We start from the raw sequence: 19,416 nt of genomic DNA, 5'->3' as shown, positions 1-19,416 counted from the left end.
AACCACAGCTGTAATTCAATTGTCAGGCAGCTGCAATCTACTTCACAGAGTTCACGGTGCAGAAAACCTACATAGCAACATCAAAGCTCAGTTGTCAGTACAATGTTGTTGCAAATGACAAATCATTTATGCACATCAACACCTCCACCTCCAAAAAAAAAGCCAGAAGAGGGAACAGGAGACCACTTTTGCAGACAGACAGTTGCTTAAAGTTTGCTCCCATCTCACTGGAAACCATAAGAGGACTCCTGATGGAGTCGTGAAATTCACATGACCACACTTTGTGGAGATCTGTATCTTACAGAATGGTCTTTATCTACCCTTGTGTAAACAGACTCTGTTGGAGAAGGAGGCGGGTGGCAATTGTGGTTAGTAATTTCCACAATTATTCCTATTTCCCTCTTCTTTTCTTTTTTCTTTTAACGAGATGCCTAACTAAAAATAAAAAGGGGGAAACGTCTATCGCTTCATTGCAAACAAATGCCTCCTCCCAATTCCATACTACCGCCTCAAGTAGGTGTGTTTTAATGAGACAAGTTGCTGCAAGGCATATCAAGATGATGAGTAGATCAGGTTGCCTGAGATCCCGTGCCAGGTTATTTCCCAAGCAGATAAAAGGGGAGGTCTCTGGCTCCTCTATATCAGAGGGGTTCCGTCTTCTCCATCCTCTGCTCTTTCCCTGCAGCTCCGCTTCTAGTCAAAACCCTTTCCTCACATCTTCTCTCTGAAAGAAACCATCATGAGTTTCACATCCTTTCGATCATCCTCCGGAGGGGCGAGAAGAGGCTTCAGCTCTGGCTCCGCAATAGTTGGTGGCGGTGGTGGTGGTGGTGGTGGAAGATCGAGTTTCAGCTCCTATTCTGTTGCTCGGGTTGGAGGAGCAAGAGCTGGAGGAGGTGGCGGCGGCATTGGAGTCGGTGGATTCGGCAGCCGAAGCCTGTACAACATGGGTGGAAGCAAGCGCATCTCTTACGGTGCCGGCATGGGGGGCTTCCAACCCGGTTTCGTTAGTGCTGGATATGGCGCTGGTGGAGGAGCTGGGTTTGGTTATGGTCTTGGTGCCGGTGGCGGTGGTGGCTTTGGTTTTGGCGGGCCTGGGATGGGAGGTGCCGGTGGCTTTATGGTAGGTTCTCCAGGGTTTGGTGGAAGAGGTGGCCCAGGGTTTCCAGTTTGCCCACCCGGTGGCATCCAAGAGGTGACCGTCAACCAGCACCTCCTACAACCCCTCAACCTTGAGATTGACCCAGAGATCCAAAGAGTCCGCACACATGAGAGGGAACAGATCAAGACACTCAACAACAAGTTTGCCTCCTTTATTGACAAGGTAAGTACCAGAATTAATACCTTCTTGATCATTCTTAACCACTAAGGCACTAAGTTGCAGGTGACTTGTCACCAAATCAGACCAACACCACAATGGCTCTTTAAGATGGTCTAGACCAGGGGTAGTCAATGTGTTAGCCTCTAGGCTTTGTTGGACTCCAAATCCCATCAGCCTCAGCCAGAATGGCCAATGGCCAAGGTTGATGGAAGTGGTAGTCTAACAGCAAAACGAGGGGCTACTGATTCCTTGTCTAAAACCTGCAAAAGAAAAAGGAAAAAAGGTTGCTGTTCGATGAGGCCGTGTTATAAGTAGGAGTATGTTTAAGAGTGATTAAGCATTCCAACTTCTAGAGACACTGTGTGCATGCAATTGTTGAGTAGATTCATTGTTAATGGCCGGGATGGCCACGTCATTTCCTGGCATACTGTCTGTGCGGAGGCTGGCTGAGTGAAAAAAAACGCTCTCCAAGGAAAACAGAGAGGTCCCCAGTCATGGAGAAGCTGGGCATTCCAGTCTCCAAAACCAGTAGAGGGGAATGCAGTGGGAGTGAAGTAGTCTAACTCTGGAAGCCTTTGATTGTTTCTGAACCATCTGTCACAGAGGCTCGCTTTTGGCATCTGTTTCACAGTCAGCTCCTTGGTTGTTGGAGCTCAGCATGATCTCCATGTATGGTTCTGTTAATACTTAGAACAAAGTGACAAATCTCTTTTGCAAGATGCCAGTATGGTATCATTGATGTTAGAGTGCAGCTGGTCAGAGTTTCTTGGGTGTATAACAAGATCTAAATGTGATAAAGGAAATCTAACACCCTATTATTATTATTATTATCATTATTATTAGGCATGCCAATAAATATGCATATAAAAAGTACACAATTTTTAACATTACTCAGAACATCAACTCCTCCCTTATGATTCTAGGTCTATGTTCTTTGGAGTGACCCTTATTGGCTGGTTGATAATAGTGTGCGCTTGCTGAGGATCTGGTAGTAGTAGCTAAGTGTCTAAGCAGAGGTTGCCAGTCATTCCTGCCAGTTTTCACCATTCTTACCTGATTTTCTTGACCCCTTTTCCTCTCCTTGCTCTTTCTCCTTTTTATCCCTCATAATTCCTTCTGTTCTCTGTCGTACCATTCTGGCACATTAGGGAGCAACATAAGCAAAAGATAGCTCCCTGGCCAAAGGAGCTTACCATCTAAACTTAAACATTGAGATGAAAGAGACAATGGGGAGAGGAGAGGACAAGAAGAGACAGATGTGAGAAGATGCATTTAGGTTCCGTTTCAGCTGGGGGACAAGGACTAAGGGGTTAAGGCAACATCTTCATTGAACAAGCGTGGGTCTTCACTTTTTATCTCCATCCGTCTCACTGGAGAGCTCATCCTTTTCTGTCCAGCAGATTTCTGGATTGCCTATATACAGCACCACCAATGCCTTTACCATTCCATCTTGCAGGTCCGTTTCCTGGAACAGCAAAATAAAGTCCTTGAAACCAAATGGGACCTCTTACAACAGCAGGGGACAACTGTTCGACAAAACAGAGTTGAACCCATGTTTGAGACTTATATCAACAACCTCAGGAGGCAGCTTGATTCTATTTTGAATGAACGGGGAAGACTAGACTCAGAACTGAGGAACATGCAAGACATGGTGGAAGACTACAAGAACAAGTAAGAACCTGTCTGTTCCAATTCACATAAATAGGAATACTCCGTCTAACCTCCATACAGAGAGATAAGTGTAACATTTACTGCTAGGGGTTTGCCCAGGCATATGCATATGTTAACCCTGAAGTTGATCCCATTAAGTTCAATGGGTCTAACTCCCAAGTAAGTGTGGATAGGGCTGCAGCCTTAGATATGGTAAGAATCTGAATGCTCGTATAGGCTAGCACCTTCTATTGGTCCCGAAATATCTAATGATCAAAATACACAGGTGAAAATCCCTGTGCACGTCCACTGCGTCCTTTGATCTGGAGTAACCTTTTTTTGTGGCAAACAAAGTCACTCCTTTCCTTTCTGGGGGTCTTGGCAAACTAAACTTTACCTTCCTTGAACTGATCCAAATAGAAGTGCCAGGGCGCGCTTACTGTACATCATGAACATGTTTATTCAGGTTGATTGAGTATTATGTGGCTCTGAAAGTTATTTTTTGCATGCTTCCTTTTGTTCAACGAAACAACTGTTCTTGAATCTGTATAAACTTTTGTCGGCTAAGGCTTGGCAGAATTCATGGGCTGCATTCCCAACTCCCATTTACCTAGCCATAAGTCCACTGAATTCAGTAGGAATTACTTCTGAGTAAACATGGCTAGAATTGCTGCCGAATACTCTGTTGGCAGTGCTGCTCCATCAAATTGCTCAAAATGACTGACAAGGCAAAAAGGAGATAGATGAAATGGTGGTAAGAATAATTTCTCTATCTATACCCAAAAAAATTCCCTTTTTGAAATCCTTTTGCTGGAAGGCAAACTAAATTACCACAGATCTGTCAGCAGAGCTTTCTAAGGATGAACCTGCAAGATGCAAATCCTTCCTGCCTTTCTCTTGTTGAAGTCAGCTCCACCCTGCCCAGCAAAAGGGTTCACTTGGCCCTAAGTCATGAAGTTTCATAAAAGGGATGCCTCTAACACATAACCACAGTTCCTCTTGCCACACCTAGTTAAGCAATCAGAGATTCCATTAAGCTGTACAGTGAATTAGCATTGCATCATTGATGCCATGGCACAGAGGTCATTTCTTACAGCAGGGGCATCTACTGCCTTTCAGAGCCATTTTACAAATTTAATGGGAGCTACTCGGCATATATGCTCAGCTGGGGTCACCAGCCAATCCCTGGCTCTCAGTGATATGAGACACATGTTTCCAGACATGTGGCTATTTTATTCACATATTGCAATTTTTAAAAGCATTTCTAAAGGGGAAAATTAGATGTATGCCAAAAAAATGTAAGGTGCATGAAACAGCCTTTCAGTATTGCTTAAGGAGGGAATATGTGCCTCCTCAGAAAAGCATTTGTAGAACAAATCGCTTTGTATCTCCTAAGTAGTCTAGCCAAGGCAAAACTCGGGAGGGTTGAGACATTCTTGCATTTGCATGGGAAACCTACTTAATTCACACTTCTAGAACCAACATGCAAGCTGAAACACAGCCGTCTGTCAAATTTTGCACTTCTCTGAATTTCACAATGCAGTTTTCTACCAAAGTATGCATGTATTAGGGAGAAATGTGCATAATGACAGAAGTATTCATGTAAATAGCATACAAAGATGCATTATATTCTGGAAAGTTGCTTGCAAAAAGGTGTACGTTAAAACTGAATACAAAAATGTGTTCATTAAAATGTGCTTTAAAGTGCATACAAATTTTCATGACGATTCTTTTTAATGCAAATTGCAGTGGAAGGTATGGAATACTGTATTTAAGATTGGAAAAATGAGGAACCTTTAGAACAGAATTTGACTAATTCACCCACCCCTCTGTGTAACTGGGTGGGGCAAGTATCAAGATGGCTTACCTATGTTGCAAAAACCTCTATTTCATGATAGTCTAACAGTAATGGCTTCTCCCGTATAATATTGTGGGTTGAAATTGTTCAGAGAGTTGAGTACTGCCATTCTTGTCTACTCCTGCACATTGAACTACAGTCCCCAGGTTTCCCTGTGGCGGGATTGCTAAACCAACTTAAATCTATAGCGCATCCTTTCCCTTAAAATGCATGCAGAATTTTCTGTTTTCATATTTGGCTTGACATTTAAACACTGCTGCTAATCCATCCAGCGAGAAGAGTCAATGTGTACCTAGCAGTTAAAGGAGGAGAGTGGATTCTGACAGCCTGAATGTAACACATCCATTGCAGAGACACATTTCTTCCACTAGCTCTCTGCAGTGGTGTAGATAAGAGCACAATAAGAAAAGCATGAGAGAGGCCATCAGGAGACAACTGCAGCTGGCCATTAAAAGCATGATCCTGGTAATCTATCAACATGCTCTGGAAGTCCTCCAAGGAGAGGTCCACGCACTGTGCAGATGGTGCTTCTACAAGGGTTCATAACCTGGTTGTGTTGAGCTTCAAGGAGATAATTTGGCAGCCAATCACTTTGAACCAAATGCCTTGGCGAAGTGTGAACTCTGAATAGAATGGGTTGCTCTTGACCTCCTCATGCGTTCTTTCTGCTAGCTATGCTAGGTTGTGGTTCGAGGACCCCCGACCCCCGTGAGGTGGAAATAAACACACAAGGACGCGTGGTATAAGGTTTATGGGCAAGGAAAAGGCCACAACTTTATTGGTTACTGCAATGCAAAAGGTATTGGCTTAGGCATTGGATGACCACAGCAGAGGGGTTGAATCATCAGGGGGGTAGACAGAGCCAGTTGATGCCTATCCAACTATAGGCTCACCCCTGATGTCACCGGGGTCGTGCCATGGCCTCCAGCCAAGCAGGCATCGGACAGAATACACGACCGCCGGATTCCTTTAACGGAATACCCAAATCGAAGGCGTAGGCGATGGCCACACCTAGCCTTCCCACACAGCATAACACCCAAATCCAATGCCTAACCTACCCACCAATACCACAAAAGTTGTGACGGTTGCTACGAGGTAGGCGAAAAAACCCATAGGCCTAATGCCAACAGGAAAAACTCCTACCAGGCCCCCAGACAACCGGGCGACCAACCTAAGGTCCATAGCAAGGCCAGAAGAAACCTGAGCCCTGAGCTAGAGGGAGTGGAGGGTGGGTGACTCTCGAAGCGGCTGTGAAGAAAGAGGGTGAGGAGGGGGCCGGCGCCAGCATATATTCCGGGTTCAGCCCGCCCCCTTGTGGGCGGCTCCAGGTGGGAGCCGCCTCCTGGGCGTGTGGCGCCGGCCAGGTGAGTTGGAGGAGGCAGGGGCTCCCGCCCCTGCGTGGGCGGGTCGGAGCTCCCGTCCACAACCACTCCCCTCCCTCTGGGAGGAGAGTCTTTCTCATCCTGAAAAGTACTGGTGCTACCTTTGCTCTCTGTTGCCCCAACAGATATGAAGATGAAATCAACAAGCGTACCGGTGCAGAGAACGAATTCGTGGTGCTGAAGAAGGTACATTTTGTTTTATCATTACAATATCTTAAGTAACATGGTGCAAGGACAGGAAACCTATGGTTCTCCAAATGTTGTAGTCAACATCCTTGGCCATTGGCTGGAACTGGGGGGAGTTAGATTCCAACAACATCTGGAGGGCCACAAGTTCACCATCCCTGGTCCTGAATAATGACCAGCTGCTCTGTGCTGGGTCAAAGCATTGGTTCTCTTCTAGCACACAACTCAGGCTTGGCTGACAGATCTTTGATATAGCATAGTACCAAAGAGTCTTCAGCCGCAGAGGTTGATAGTGACAGATCTTGGACAGTTTCTACATTTAATAATGCTATTCTGCTGTGGCCTTTAACAACTGCTCAATGCCCATGTTGTCCTGCCAAACTTAAGTTGTTTTTTTTTAATGGAGGGCCGACATTCAATGTGTGCAATATTGGATTCTTCATGAGATTAAACAAAACCTGCCTGATTTGCTGCATTGTTTCCAAAGATGGTCCTTCGAAATAGCTCTAATTCTCCCCACCCCTCAAAATGTACTGACGTTTCTCATGTTTTTTGCAGGATGTTGATGGTGCCTATATGAACAAGATTGAGCTCGGTAGCAAAGCAGATTCTCTGAATGATGAAATTCTGTTCCTGAAAAACCTGTTTGAAATGGTAAGCGTCCTCCCTTAGGCACCTGAAAATTTCACTTCTAGAATTGAAATGAACTTCCTAGCCAGTCCAAGCCATTGCTGCATCTTGTCCAATACTTGCTACTCCAACTGGCATTATCTCTGCCAGGTGCCTTTCCAAGCCCTGCCAGTTGGAGATACCAGGAACTGAACTGGGGACTTTCTGCATGCAAGACATGTGCTATCCTCCCTCCAGAAAACATAGAAGCACTGAGCCCAGCAGGTGCTGGGAACTTAAAGCAGAATTCTGGCTTCTCTAATTTGTATGCATCCTCAAGTAGGCAGGAACTATATTGGAAAGCTGGAATTACAGAAAAGTTCTCTGGAAAGATACACATTTTCACACTGTGTGTGTGTGTGTGTGTGTGTGTAGAGGCATGTTCTATTGTAGTTCAGGCAAACAAAGGTATATATATATATATAAAATCATAGGGCTAGGAAGCTGTTCCACTAGTGGCAGTAGAACATTTTAGAGGGAAAATGAATTCCGATTTGGACCTTCATCTTGAAAATACATTTCCCTTTCAACAACAACAACAAAACCATTCTAAGTTAACATTACCTCTTTACACAACATAAAGAGGGGCCATCTAAAAAGCAAAATGCTAATGGAAATCAAAAGGAGGGTATGGGAGGAACTCCTGAGACATGCAAATCACATGGGTTTGTTGAAGCACGTATAAATGCATCACTCATTTAGATACTCCACTGTGGAAAATTTCATGTTGCATTTTCCGCTGGGAACGTTACATTTCTCAAGGAGGTTTTGGGGATTATTATTTTTGTCCCCACCTACCTTTGCTGATGCATTTGAATAGATTTTAAAGCGAGCAGAGACTTACTGGCATCAATTATCACATCTTGTGCAATGTATGAATACTTTCCTCCAGCTATTACTGGAAGAAGACAGGGAGCTGTATTTGAATAACGCTTCTCCCTTGGGGAAAGTGTCTAGTCTGGGCTTGATGCTTGCAAGCCTTGGAAAATCCACCTCCGCTCTTGGCTCAGGATCCAAGTCATATTAATCACTTTGATTAGGAAACATTATTTTTTTTTGTAACTGAAGCTTATTCAATGCAATTTGAGTTTAGCTCCCAGCTAGTTGGGAAGAAAGATGACAATGATAATGGCGGTTATAATAAACTAATAAGTGAAGCCACACATTAGAATTCAGCAGTGGTGATACAAAACCACAAGTTTTTTCTACCCCCATTTAACCTCCACTGCCAGAAGTTGCATGCCTCTGGAGAGCATTCTTTTCATTCTTCTTTATTAAGTTTCCATACTGCTCTTCATCTCAGGATCACAGTTTACAATATAAAAATACACAGCACAGTAACAAACAAAAGCAATGCCCCTGTCCCCAGTATTATTATTATTTATTACTAGTTTCTGGGAATTATGGGTGGTAAGTGTGATGTTGTACTCGGGAGCTGTTTGCAGGCTTCCTACAGACATCTGGTTGGCCACTGTAAGAACAGGCTGCTGGACTAGGTGGGCCTTTAAATTGGGCCTGATCCAGCGGGGCTCTTCTTTTGTTCTTAGCCTTTAGAAAGAGCAAACAAAAATAGGACTTTGGCTTATCTTGCCTGTTCTGTGTGTGTTAATGTATAGCTGAGCTGAGGATCAGACTACAATTTTCAAAACATATATGTACGGTTTATGTCTCGAAAGGGGAAGATGTGTTAACTGCGCAGTTATTTCATTCATGCTGCAGTTCAAAGTGTCAAAATTCAAGCGAAGTGGGGGCAGTGATGCAGTTTGGTAATTTTAGACTTTCTGGACTGAATGGTGTTATTGGGAGTGAGTCTTCTAGATAGTGATGTGTAAGATAGTCTTGTGTTTGGGATCCTCCTGCACATTCTGATGAGTGGGACCCCAGATATCTGTCCCTGCACTGACTATGCCATTGGGAAAAATAATCCTCCAGAGTTTCCAGTTTTTCATGTGCACTTTGGTCATCATCAAATCAACAGCTTCCGTTTTTGGAGGCCAAAACCAAAGAATCCTGAGTGTTTTCATAATACTGTGTTAGTAGAACTAGCACATTGTCCTGTTCAGCTTGCACCCGTGTCTGAAAGAATGTGAAAATGTTTTGGCCCTGATGCAGTTTGAATCACAGATAATTTGTTATGTTTAAGCATTGGTGGTACCAACTGGGGATGCCGATCAAAAAGCAGTTAGTTCATTGGGCTTTGATGAGCATCACAATGTAACAGGGGTTGAAGATGCATATATATCCACATAAAAAATGGGTTCCACGTGGGGATCTCCTTGCTCAGTCAGTACAATTACCTAGATAACAACCATGTTAAGTAAGCAACTCCCTAAATACATTTATATTGCCTTCTTTCAATGCATTCCAGAATGCAACAAAATCCATCATAGGGAACATTGGAGGGTGAAAAGTAGAAGCCTAATCAGAATATAAATGAACATGTTTCCCCCCAAAAATAAAAAAATTCAGGCTTGGAGAATTTACAGAAGGTTGTTATTTTCTACATTCAAAACTGCCATGTTCCATTGCTTCATACAATCAGACACATCTTTTTTTTTTATCTTTGCAGGAACTAGCTAATATGCAGCAGCAGGTATCAGATACCTCTGTTGTGCTGTCAATGGACAACAACAGAAGCCTGGACCTGAACAGCATCATTGCTGAAGTCAAGGCACAGTATGAAGACATTGCCAACAGGAGCAGAACTGAAGCTGAAAGCTGGTATCAAAGCAAGGTGAGTGGCAGCTCAAGGCCTAGGAGTTACCTCTAAGCTAAGAAAGTTTTTGATAAGGGAACATCCCAAAATGGCGTCATCCACCTGCAACCTAAAGCAGTAGAGGGATAGTCAATGTTGCTGTTGCTGGACTCTCACCAGACTCAGTGGCATGGTCAATGATCAGGGATGGTGGGAGCTGGAGACCACAACATCTAGAGGACACCACACCGGTGACCCCTGGTCTGCTACCTCAGCCAGATTTTACCTCCTAACTCACTGACATGTGTAGACCAGGCAGGGTGGAAATACTCAGAGATACTCTTGGGTTCAACTTAAAGTCAAATTTGAAGCAAATAAGAAGGGTTTTCCTCAGGAGATACATCAGTCAGACTCTCTAAGATATGCAACATGTGTAGTGTATAAGGATTGCATTCACAACACTTAAAAGAAGTGTGAAAAGCTAAGAGAGTGAAACAGCTGAGATTGGGGTGGAAATGTGCCCCCTTTGCTGTCCTGCTGATCAGCAAGCCAAGCTAGAAATAAATAGCTGGAATTATAAACTACGGCAACACAGATACGGAAAGCAAATAGGAACTTGAATTGATCTTGACTGTCTAGGCAGAGCAAAGTAAAAGGTGTGGCAATGAGATTCCATTCCTCAAGTATTAATGGAAAGAGGACCTGAATGAAGAGCGGCTTAGCAAATAAAACTTAGCAAATCCTCGCCCGTTACATCTTGGCAGCTTTCTTCCTCTGTGGTTGAGCTGGCCCTACTATTAAGCTGCCTCAGGCAGCATATTCCGAGTGTCATGGAAGTGGAGCAAGTTATTTCTTTTATTATAACTTTAAAAAAAAAAAAAAAAACTGGAAGAGGAGAAGAACCATTTAGATTTTCCACTTCAGGATCCAAAATATCTCTGGCCAGCCCTGGTCCTGGAAGGCAAGCAGATCTCCTGTTTGGAGAGAGCAGGCTGAGGTGCACCCACCAGCCCTATCATAGATGCAGCTTCATCCAGAAATAATGCTTGACAGAGACATCTGGCCTGGTGATCCTCCAGGCCTCCAGCAAAAGCTGAGCCCTCACTTCTCAGATTTGCTTTTCAAAACCGTGTCATTTGATGCAAGACAGAGATGTATGGAACACCCTGAGATTGCTAGCTAATTCCCTGTCTCAGTTGTGGCTGCCTCAAAGGGTTAGCAAAAGACATAGGGAAAGGGAAAGGGAGAGGGACCCCTGACCGTTAAGTCCAGTCACGGACGACTCTAGGGTTGCGGCGCTCATCTTGCTTTACTGGCCGAGGGAGCCGGCGTTTGTCTGCAGACAGCTTCTGGGTCATGTGGCCAGCATGACTAAGCCACTTCTGGTGAACCAGAGCAGCACACAGAAATGCCGTTTACCTTCCTGCCAGAGCGGTACCTACTTATCCACTTGCACTGTGTGTTTTCAAACTGCTAGGTTGGCAGGAGCAGGGACCGAGCAATGGGAGCTCACCCTGTCGTGGGGATTCGAACCGCCAACCTTCTGATCGGCAAGCCCTAGGCTCTGTGGTTTAGACCACAGCGCCACCCGCATCCCAGCAAAAGACATATGCAATGACAATTGATCACACTGAAACCTTACAACTCTTATTTATCTATCATCTGAAAGTCAGTGTCCCAGGCCTCCCTCAATCTAGTCCTCCTTTGGGGCTACATTTAGTTCTCACTCCCACCTGATTTCTCAGCTGAGTTGTGGGGGCGACAACCATATATAATGGATATAATCCTTCCTCCTTTTCCTCTGAATATTAGTATGAAGAGCTACAGGTCTCTGCCGGACGCCACGGCGATGACCTTCGCAACACCAAGACAGAAATTTCTGAGCTTAACCGGGTGATCCAGAGGCTGCGAAGTGAAATTGATGCCGTGAAGAAACAGGTACAATCTTTTTTATGTTTGGCATGCAGGGCAGACCAGTGGCTGCTTCTGTTTCATAGAATAGTAGTTGTGTAGCTGCTAATTCACTTTGGGCAAACCAAGTCTCCCTCAACAAGGTCGTATCAGGGCAAGCACAAGACAGGGCACTAGCCAAGGTGAGCCCAATTTGGCAGTGCAGGCACTGAGCCAGGCCACCTCTTCCCAGAATGCCTTGCTCTGAGAAAGAATCTCCTTCCCTTCCTCAGAGTGCAGTTGAGAAGGGAAGGATGGAGAAGTGTGTTTCTGCTGCACTAGCAGTGGCAAAACAAGAAAGGCAAGCAAAGTGGGTACAGAAGCAGCAGGAGATGAGTGGAAATAGGATCTGGGAGCACCCATTTGCCCGGCTCTTTCTCCTCCTCCTCTGAAACTGGCTTTAGAAATGGTGTTGGTTGCTATGGTTGATGCTGTTTGTAACAAAGGTTTAATCATCACTATCAGTTCATTTCACGGTGCTGATAAATATCACGGATAATAATACAGCTCTCATTGCACAAGTGCTACAGGGTGTCTATGCAAGAGAGCTGAACAAACCATAAATTAGTTGTTTTACAGTATCTCCCAGGCATTGCAAAGGCGAGGAGGAATCTCCTCCTCCACATTTCCCTAGGTACCACACAGGTAGACAGTGTACTGAAAGAGTCCACACCCTACAAAGTTCACAATAGGAGTGTGCTGATATCTTTCCCTTATTGCCAAGAAAAGCAAAGCAAACCTAATTATTATTTATATTGATCATTTGCCATTTAACTCACTCTTAGGGAATGGGCACCGCAAAGCAAAAAACAAAACAAAACCCATATGTAAATATATATAAATATATATAAATGCGCAGAAGACATGGGGTATAGACATTGGAAAATGCTTACACTCTGAGCACTGCTTTTGGAATTACTGCAGGTATGCACATGGAGGCATACCTGTGGGGAGCAGGGAATTAACGCAGTGTACAGTGGAGGCCCTGCTGAAGCATAATATTTTTCACATGCAAAAAGTTTGCACTCAGCCTCACTGCTTGGGGACAGGTCTGCCCTCATCAAATGTAGGTTATTTCCAGCACTGCAGAAAATGGGCAAAATGAACAACACACACACACATGCTCGGGTGCATGATAATGCAGCCCTAGCATGTATCTACAATGAGTCAATCTAGTTATTATTATGGTTTTATATCTACACCTTCTTACAATTGAGCATGCAGTGTCCATACCTCTTGGGTTACCTCTGCCGATAGCACAAGCTGTACAGAGCATCTTGCTGCATGTGAGCATGGCCATTTCAGGGCTGGCATCAGAATTCATTGTCCATTGGGCTTTCCTGGGATTTCTCATGAATCATTAAGGGATGGAAGGAGCATTTCCCCTAAAACGTCCATTGTAACAGTTTTCACACAGAAGTCCCGTCCCCCCACAGCAAACATTCCGAAAGTGCTCTCCAGGAGTTGCAGTCAAACTTTATTTGAAAAGCACTCCATGGATTCCATTGATGCCATTGGCAGATTTGGTGAAAGAAAACATCCAGATCTTTGAGAGCACAAATCCTTTGCTTTAATCCTTGGACAATGTTGGCTATTGGCTGGAATATCTGGAGCCACTGTTTCTGCTTTGTCCTGATAGATGCAGGAGAAACAAAAACTTTAGATGCTAACTGGGTGAAACATTTTTTTTTCTGGTGTAGGGAAGGGGGAAGATTGGACCATAGTTGATAACCCCGCCCCCCCAAATGTCCAGAAGTCACAATTATTATTTATTGGTGATGGTCCCAAAAACTGTCCAGATATTGCAGTTACTTCTTATTAGTATCATTAATAAATAAATCTCCTTGTGTGCAGTGTGCCAATCTACAAGCTGCCATTGCTGAGGCTGAGGACCGTGGGGAGCTTGCCCTCAAGGATGCCAGGCATAAGCTGAATGAGTTGGAGGAAGCCTTGCAAAGAACGAAGCAGGACCTGGCTCGGCAGCTCAAGGAGTACCAGGAGCTGATGAACGTCAAATTGGCCCTGGACATTGAAATCGCCACCTACAGGAAGCTGCTAGAAGGAGAGGAAATCAGGTAGGCTGGCAGCAGCAACCATGCTCTAGCAAAAATGCCCTTGATGGTTTACTAAACCAATCGGTCATCTCCCCTTTGAATAGATTCCATCAAAAATCATTTTAAATTTTCCCCAAAGAGAACATTCCAAACTCACCTCAAAGCCAGGCAAAAACCACACCTTGAAGCTAATAGAAGGTATTGATGGATGTGCCTGAGGTCCCAGTAAGGTTCCTGGCAATCCAACCACAATATCATGTTCTTGTGCAGTTGTGTTTAAGCACTTAGATGCCAAGGTATGGGGCTACCCTCAGCATTTGTTGAAATGTGATGGGAAAAGAATACGTCTACAGTATAGCAAGGAAGTATAACAGCCTATGGTCCTTTGAAAGTTTTTGGAATGTAGCTCTCATCGCCCCGATCATTCATCATGCTAACTGGGGAGGGTGGGAATTGGAGTTCAGTAACATCTGAAGAGCCACAGATGGCTCTTTGCCTTTTCCAGAGGGACCATCTGGTCCTATCATTATATATGCAATAACCACTGTTTGGTTTAACTGTAGCTCTTTGGGAAGGTCACCCACATTGGTGGGTGACTTTCTCTTACTGTGATTATTGTGGGGATTACACTCCTGTTGCCTATTTTATTGTTACCTTTATTAAAAAAAACACACACACCTGATAATTGCTTGCTTTAAATTACCTGTCCTTAGCTGCTTAGAATAGAGGGAAAGCAAATAAATGCATAGTCAATCAATCAATTAAACATACAGAATCATGCACATATGCATTCCTAAAGCAATTAGCAAGATTATGACCAAAAAAGGAGAATGGGCTGACTTTTCTTTGCAGGTTTTTTTTAAAAAGAGCTGTGTGAATATGCAGCTTTTACTTGGCTAAGGAACAGATGACAACTCAAGAGTTCTACCTTCACAATAGCTCCTTGATTAGATTAAAATGTGGGACGTAGTTTACTACAAGCTGAGGCATCCACTGAATTAATTACACCAATTATGTCCTCCTTTCATCTTCCTAGGTTGTCAGAAGGCCCTGGAAATGTGAGCTACTGTAAGTACCATCTCTGTTTCTGGATTTGCTTTTTGTTTTTGTTTACTCACTTACTTCGCCAAACCTTTATTAGGCATTACAAATATAGGCCATCATAAAACATCCATATATAAAATTTTAAAATATATACAAATAAACAGCCATGTAAAAAAAAGAGTAAAGGACCCCTGACAGTTAAGTCCAGTTGCGGACGACTCTGGGGTTGCCAGAGCGGCATGGAGAAACCAGAGCAGCACACGGAAACGCCGTTTACCTTCCCTCCAGAACGGAACCTATTTAAATACTTGAGCTTTAAAAATATGTAATAACGAGGATTTTCACTGGAGTTTCTTCCTGCAAAATAGTGCCATTCACCACTCTATGAGATACTATTGATAAAAACTCAGCCACCCTTGCAGTTTCTTCCAAGTTAATATCAGACAGATAGAATCTGATATTTTCCTTGTGCCGTGATGTTACACACCCAAAATAGCACACATTTGCGTAGCTGGTTGTACAATGGACAGTTGAAAAAACTGTGTTCTATTGTGTCTGGCACATTCAAAGAACATCTGCAACGTCTGTCGTTTCTGGGGATGTTTAAATATCTGCCCTTGACAAAAGCTGAGGGGAAAACAGTTCAGTTGGGCTAACATAAAGGCCCTGCATTGGACTGGAATTCTTAATTTTGAAATATAAGTGACCCTGTTATCTGTTGTATTTAAACCATAGAACTTGGGGGAGCAAATTTTATTTACAGCTGACTTGATGTTTTCTTTTTCAATGTCCCTTAATCTGATTTGAATATTGTGATAAATACATTGCTCACTTGAAGAGTTCCAAGTCAATACCAATAGATCTGATTTTGTTGTGTAAAAGTTGGAACCATATGGATTTCTAAGAGTTCTTAAATAAGTCAGAAAGCAGACTCAAAGGTTGGCAACAGCAACGCAGCCAGTATTTTATAGTGCTAGCCAACAACCGATATTCCATCATGTGTATACTTAGTCCTGCACACATTGTCTCATACTTGATTGAACTTGGGAGTCCCAGATGATGATGATAATAATTAATTTATTATTTATACCCCACCTCTCTGGCTGGGTTTCCCCAGCCACTCTGGGCAGCTTCCAACAAAATATTAAAAATACATTAAAACTTCAGTCATTAAAAACTTCCCTAAACAGGATGCGTCTCAAGAAACTTGAGTGTATCTTATCTAAATCACTATTATATGCTTATATCCATATTGGGATCCCAAATGGTAGCTGGGACGACACTTTAGCTTGAAAAATTTGAATAGCAGCTAGTATAAGTTGGTTACCTTTCTGAAAATGAAAGCGAGCTGCTGGTTTTTGTTTGCTTAAGGCAGTGTTTCTCAAACTGGGGTCCCCAGTTGTTGTTGGACCACAACTCCCATCATCCCTGGCCACTAGGGATGATGGGGACCCAAGTTTGAGAAACATTGGTTCAAAGAGATTCTGTTGAAATCATGGCTCTTTCCAAGAGACACAAGAAACTTAACTTTCTGTTGTTAATATTTTCCAGCTGTGGTCAGCAGCACCACCACCTCTGGCTACGCTGGCGGAAGTGGCCTTGGGTTAGGAGGAGGACACGGTGGCGGCATGGGAGGAGGTTTCGGACTCGGAGGAGGTGGCGGCTATGCGGTTGGAGGTGGAAGTGGCTTCGGCGGCGGCAGCGGCAGCGGCTTCGGCGGCGGCAGTGGTTTCGGCGGCGGCAGTGGCTACGGCGGCGGTGTCAGTATGGGAGGTGGTAGCAGTTACAGTTCTGGTGGGGGCCGTGTCTCCTCAAGTGGAGGAGGAGGAAGCTCCAGTGTGAAAATTGTATCAAAAACCACTTCGAGCAAGAAAAGTGTCTATTAAAAAGGGTTAACTCGCCACTACCACCACCACTTCTGAAATAGCAATGAGCGTTGCCACCTGCAAAGCGAAGCTCTTCAGCCCACTGTGTAAATAGCTCAGCAAAGCTCTTCCCCTCTGATACTGTCACCTTTTCCATTTGAGTTTGCCTGCCATATGGATCCAGACCTTTGCACCCTGATCCAGCACTGCTGACTCGGATCGCAGGTTTTTGCACCAGGATCAGCTGCAGCCAGTGCGCAGTGAGCTCCTGTGCTGACGAATCGTGAGCCATCCATAGAGCTCTTTAAACAAAGGTCTCAAAATTATCTACTAAGCTACAGGGTCTCACTGCTCAGTGATTGCATGATTGCTCCTAGGTGTGTGTAAAAAAAGGGAATCCCATTTTAGAAAAGTTTGTGTAGTAGATGGTTAACCTTAAATACACCCTTAGGTCCTTTGGACGGCAATCGGATTTAAGTTTGCACTTAAAGTTAAGTTCTTGGTTGAATTAACAGCTTTCAGTGCTATGCTTAATAGACAGCTAACATCAAAGCTTATGGGAACTTCCAGGTAGACAGGCGGCACGAATCAGCCTGCACACACACTTTCTGAAATCTCTCTCCTGTTCAAGCATGTTCTTTGTAATTTCAAATGGAGACAGTGTAAAGCTGTAGACCCGTAAAGTCATCAGATCTTGCCAAAAGGAAATAGTTTTGAGACACCAGTGATAAGATCTTGCTCTCACCCTTCTGTTGTAACATGCACGGAGCTTATTTTTTAACAGCAAAATCGCATTTGATTCCTTCTTTGAAGTGAAAGCAAAATTGGAAAAGGTGATTGCTTATTCTGCTGCTGCTGTTTTATGAACTGTAACACTGAATTCTAACGCTTGATTCTAACGGCTATGGACCCATGCAAGGCTGTGTGACGAATAAAGAGCAACTGTCATTTTTAAGTCTGCTGTTCTCGTTGTCTTCTTTTCCTCCAAACCCCCCCCCCCCACAGGTTTTATGTACATTGCCAGTCTGCTAAAACTGTTTCCACAATTCACACTGGTCTTTCTCTGGAATTCAGACATCCTTTTTCAGTCTTTTTGAGTCATGTCACTAGTCCCCAGGGTGGATGAGGGCTGAAACATATGAAGTTGCCTTGTTCTTAATTAGACCATTGGAGCATCCAGCGTAGTATTGCGTGTGTAGGCCCCCAAGCCACCCCTCAAAATAATTCACACATCACACGTAATTTTAGTTTTAGGTTTTTGGGCACTATTTTGGCCACAACTTTATTAAAATACAAAATCTGTGAGTGGTTGTTTAGACATTGGTTATGACGAGTCCCTCACCGCTCACCCAACCAGCTCCCCAAGGCTTGCCGGCCCTGGTCCCATTTCAGGGATGGGATGAAATCGTGGCAAGCCCCAGGATTCCTTTAATGGAATTCCCTTCAGCACCATTGGAGGGGCAGGCACAGCCTATTCTAACCTTTCCACCACCAATTTTTATAACCAATGCCTAACCGCAGCCTTACAAGTTGTGATGAATTGCTAAGTAGTAGGCAAAAACCAAATGGCACCAGCCAATCAGCCAAATGGCAAAATTCCTACTAGGCCCCTGCACCAAGGCAGACGACCCCATGACAGGCAAAGCAAGGTCAACCGGAACATAGGGCGGGCGGGCGGGTGATGCACTGTGCTAAAGAGAAAGCAAAAACAGAGTGCCCCCAAATTTAAAGTCACCCAATTTGCAACATGCAATTTGCCCCAGCAACCCGGTCAGCCAATCGATGCACCAGGCAAATAGCCATTAACCTGCCTGGCAACACAGGGCTGGCCCGGCGGCCCACACCGCAACCCGTGCTCTCATTTAATGGAGAACGTGCTTTGTCGGCTCTGGCTGGCAGCAGCTCTCTGGAGTCTTGAGAAGCAGATGGCTTCTAGTTGGAAATGCCAGTGAGTGAACCTAAGGCCTTCTGCATGAAAAGCATGTGCTTCGTCCTCCCTACATAATTGCGGGTTTAATCTGAGATGCTCAGTCATGGAGCCACAGGTATAATTTAAGAGTAGCAAAGGGAGAATCTCACCTCTCGCCTTCATGTCTCAGGACCACACCATACATTTAAAGTGCATTCAATGCATATTTAAGGCACACAGCTTTTCCCCCAAAATCATGGGAACTGTAGTTTATTAAAGGTGCTGGGAATTGTGGAGGCTAAACTACACTCTCCAAGATTACTTGGAGGCCCCATTAGCTAAAGTGGTGCTTCAGGTTAAGAACAGACCTCCAGAACGAATTAAGTTCTTAACCCGAGGTACCACTCTGGGCGGCTCCCAACAGAACACTAAAAACAAAATAAAACTTCAACCATTAAAAACTTCCCTAAACAGGGCTGCCTTCAGATGTCTTCTAAAAGTCAGATCATTGTTTATTTCCTTGACATCTGATGGGAGGGCTTCCACAGGGAGGGCGCCACTACTGAGAAGACCCTTCATTTCCACATTGTTTGTAATGTAGGATTTCAGAGAGCTAACACTGTCACCACATTTTAATACCTTAGTCTGAACATACAGACTAGTCAAACCATGGCTTCATAAAGGGTCAAGACTCTGCCATTCCACAACTTCAGACAAAACAGTTGTTGTTTTTAAGCATATACTTTGTCCCTTAGGGTGAAACGAGACAATCGTGAAGAGGATTTTAATGATTAAGTTACATCCCATGAACTCCACTAGATGGCTACTGCATA

At 44.1% G+C, this 19,416-nt stretch overlaps 1 protein-coding gene across 1 annotated transcript; it reads left to right on the top strand.

Annotated features, from left to right (window-relative positions):
* The first annotated feature begins 561 nt into the window (after positions 1-561).
* LOC310671483 (keratin, type II cytoskeletal cochleal-like) lies at positions 562-17,629 on the top strand. Its single transcript, XM_083427622.1, has 9 exons — positions 562-1,324; positions 2,778-2,992; positions 6,337-6,397; positions 6,956-7,051; positions 9,636-9,800; positions 11,574-11,699; positions 13,566-13,786; positions 14,802-14,833; positions 16,361-17,629. The coding sequence occupies exons 1-9, from the start codon at positions 740-742 to the stop codon at positions 16,693-16,695; spliced, it is 1,836 nt and encodes a 611-aa protein (XP_083283748.1). The 5' UTR covers positions 562-739; the 3' UTR covers positions 16,696-17,629.
* Positions 17,630-19,416: the final 1,787 nt, after the last annotated feature.

This window comes from Podarcis tiliguerta (assembly GCF_965153285.1).
Source record: "Podarcis tiliguerta genome assembly, chromosome: 2".
Taxonomy (NCBI): domain Eukaryota; kingdom Metazoa; phylum Chordata; class Lepidosauria; order Squamata; family Lacertidae; genus Podarcis; species Podarcis tiliguerta.
This window is presented reverse-complemented; position numbering and strand designations above follow the sequence as displayed.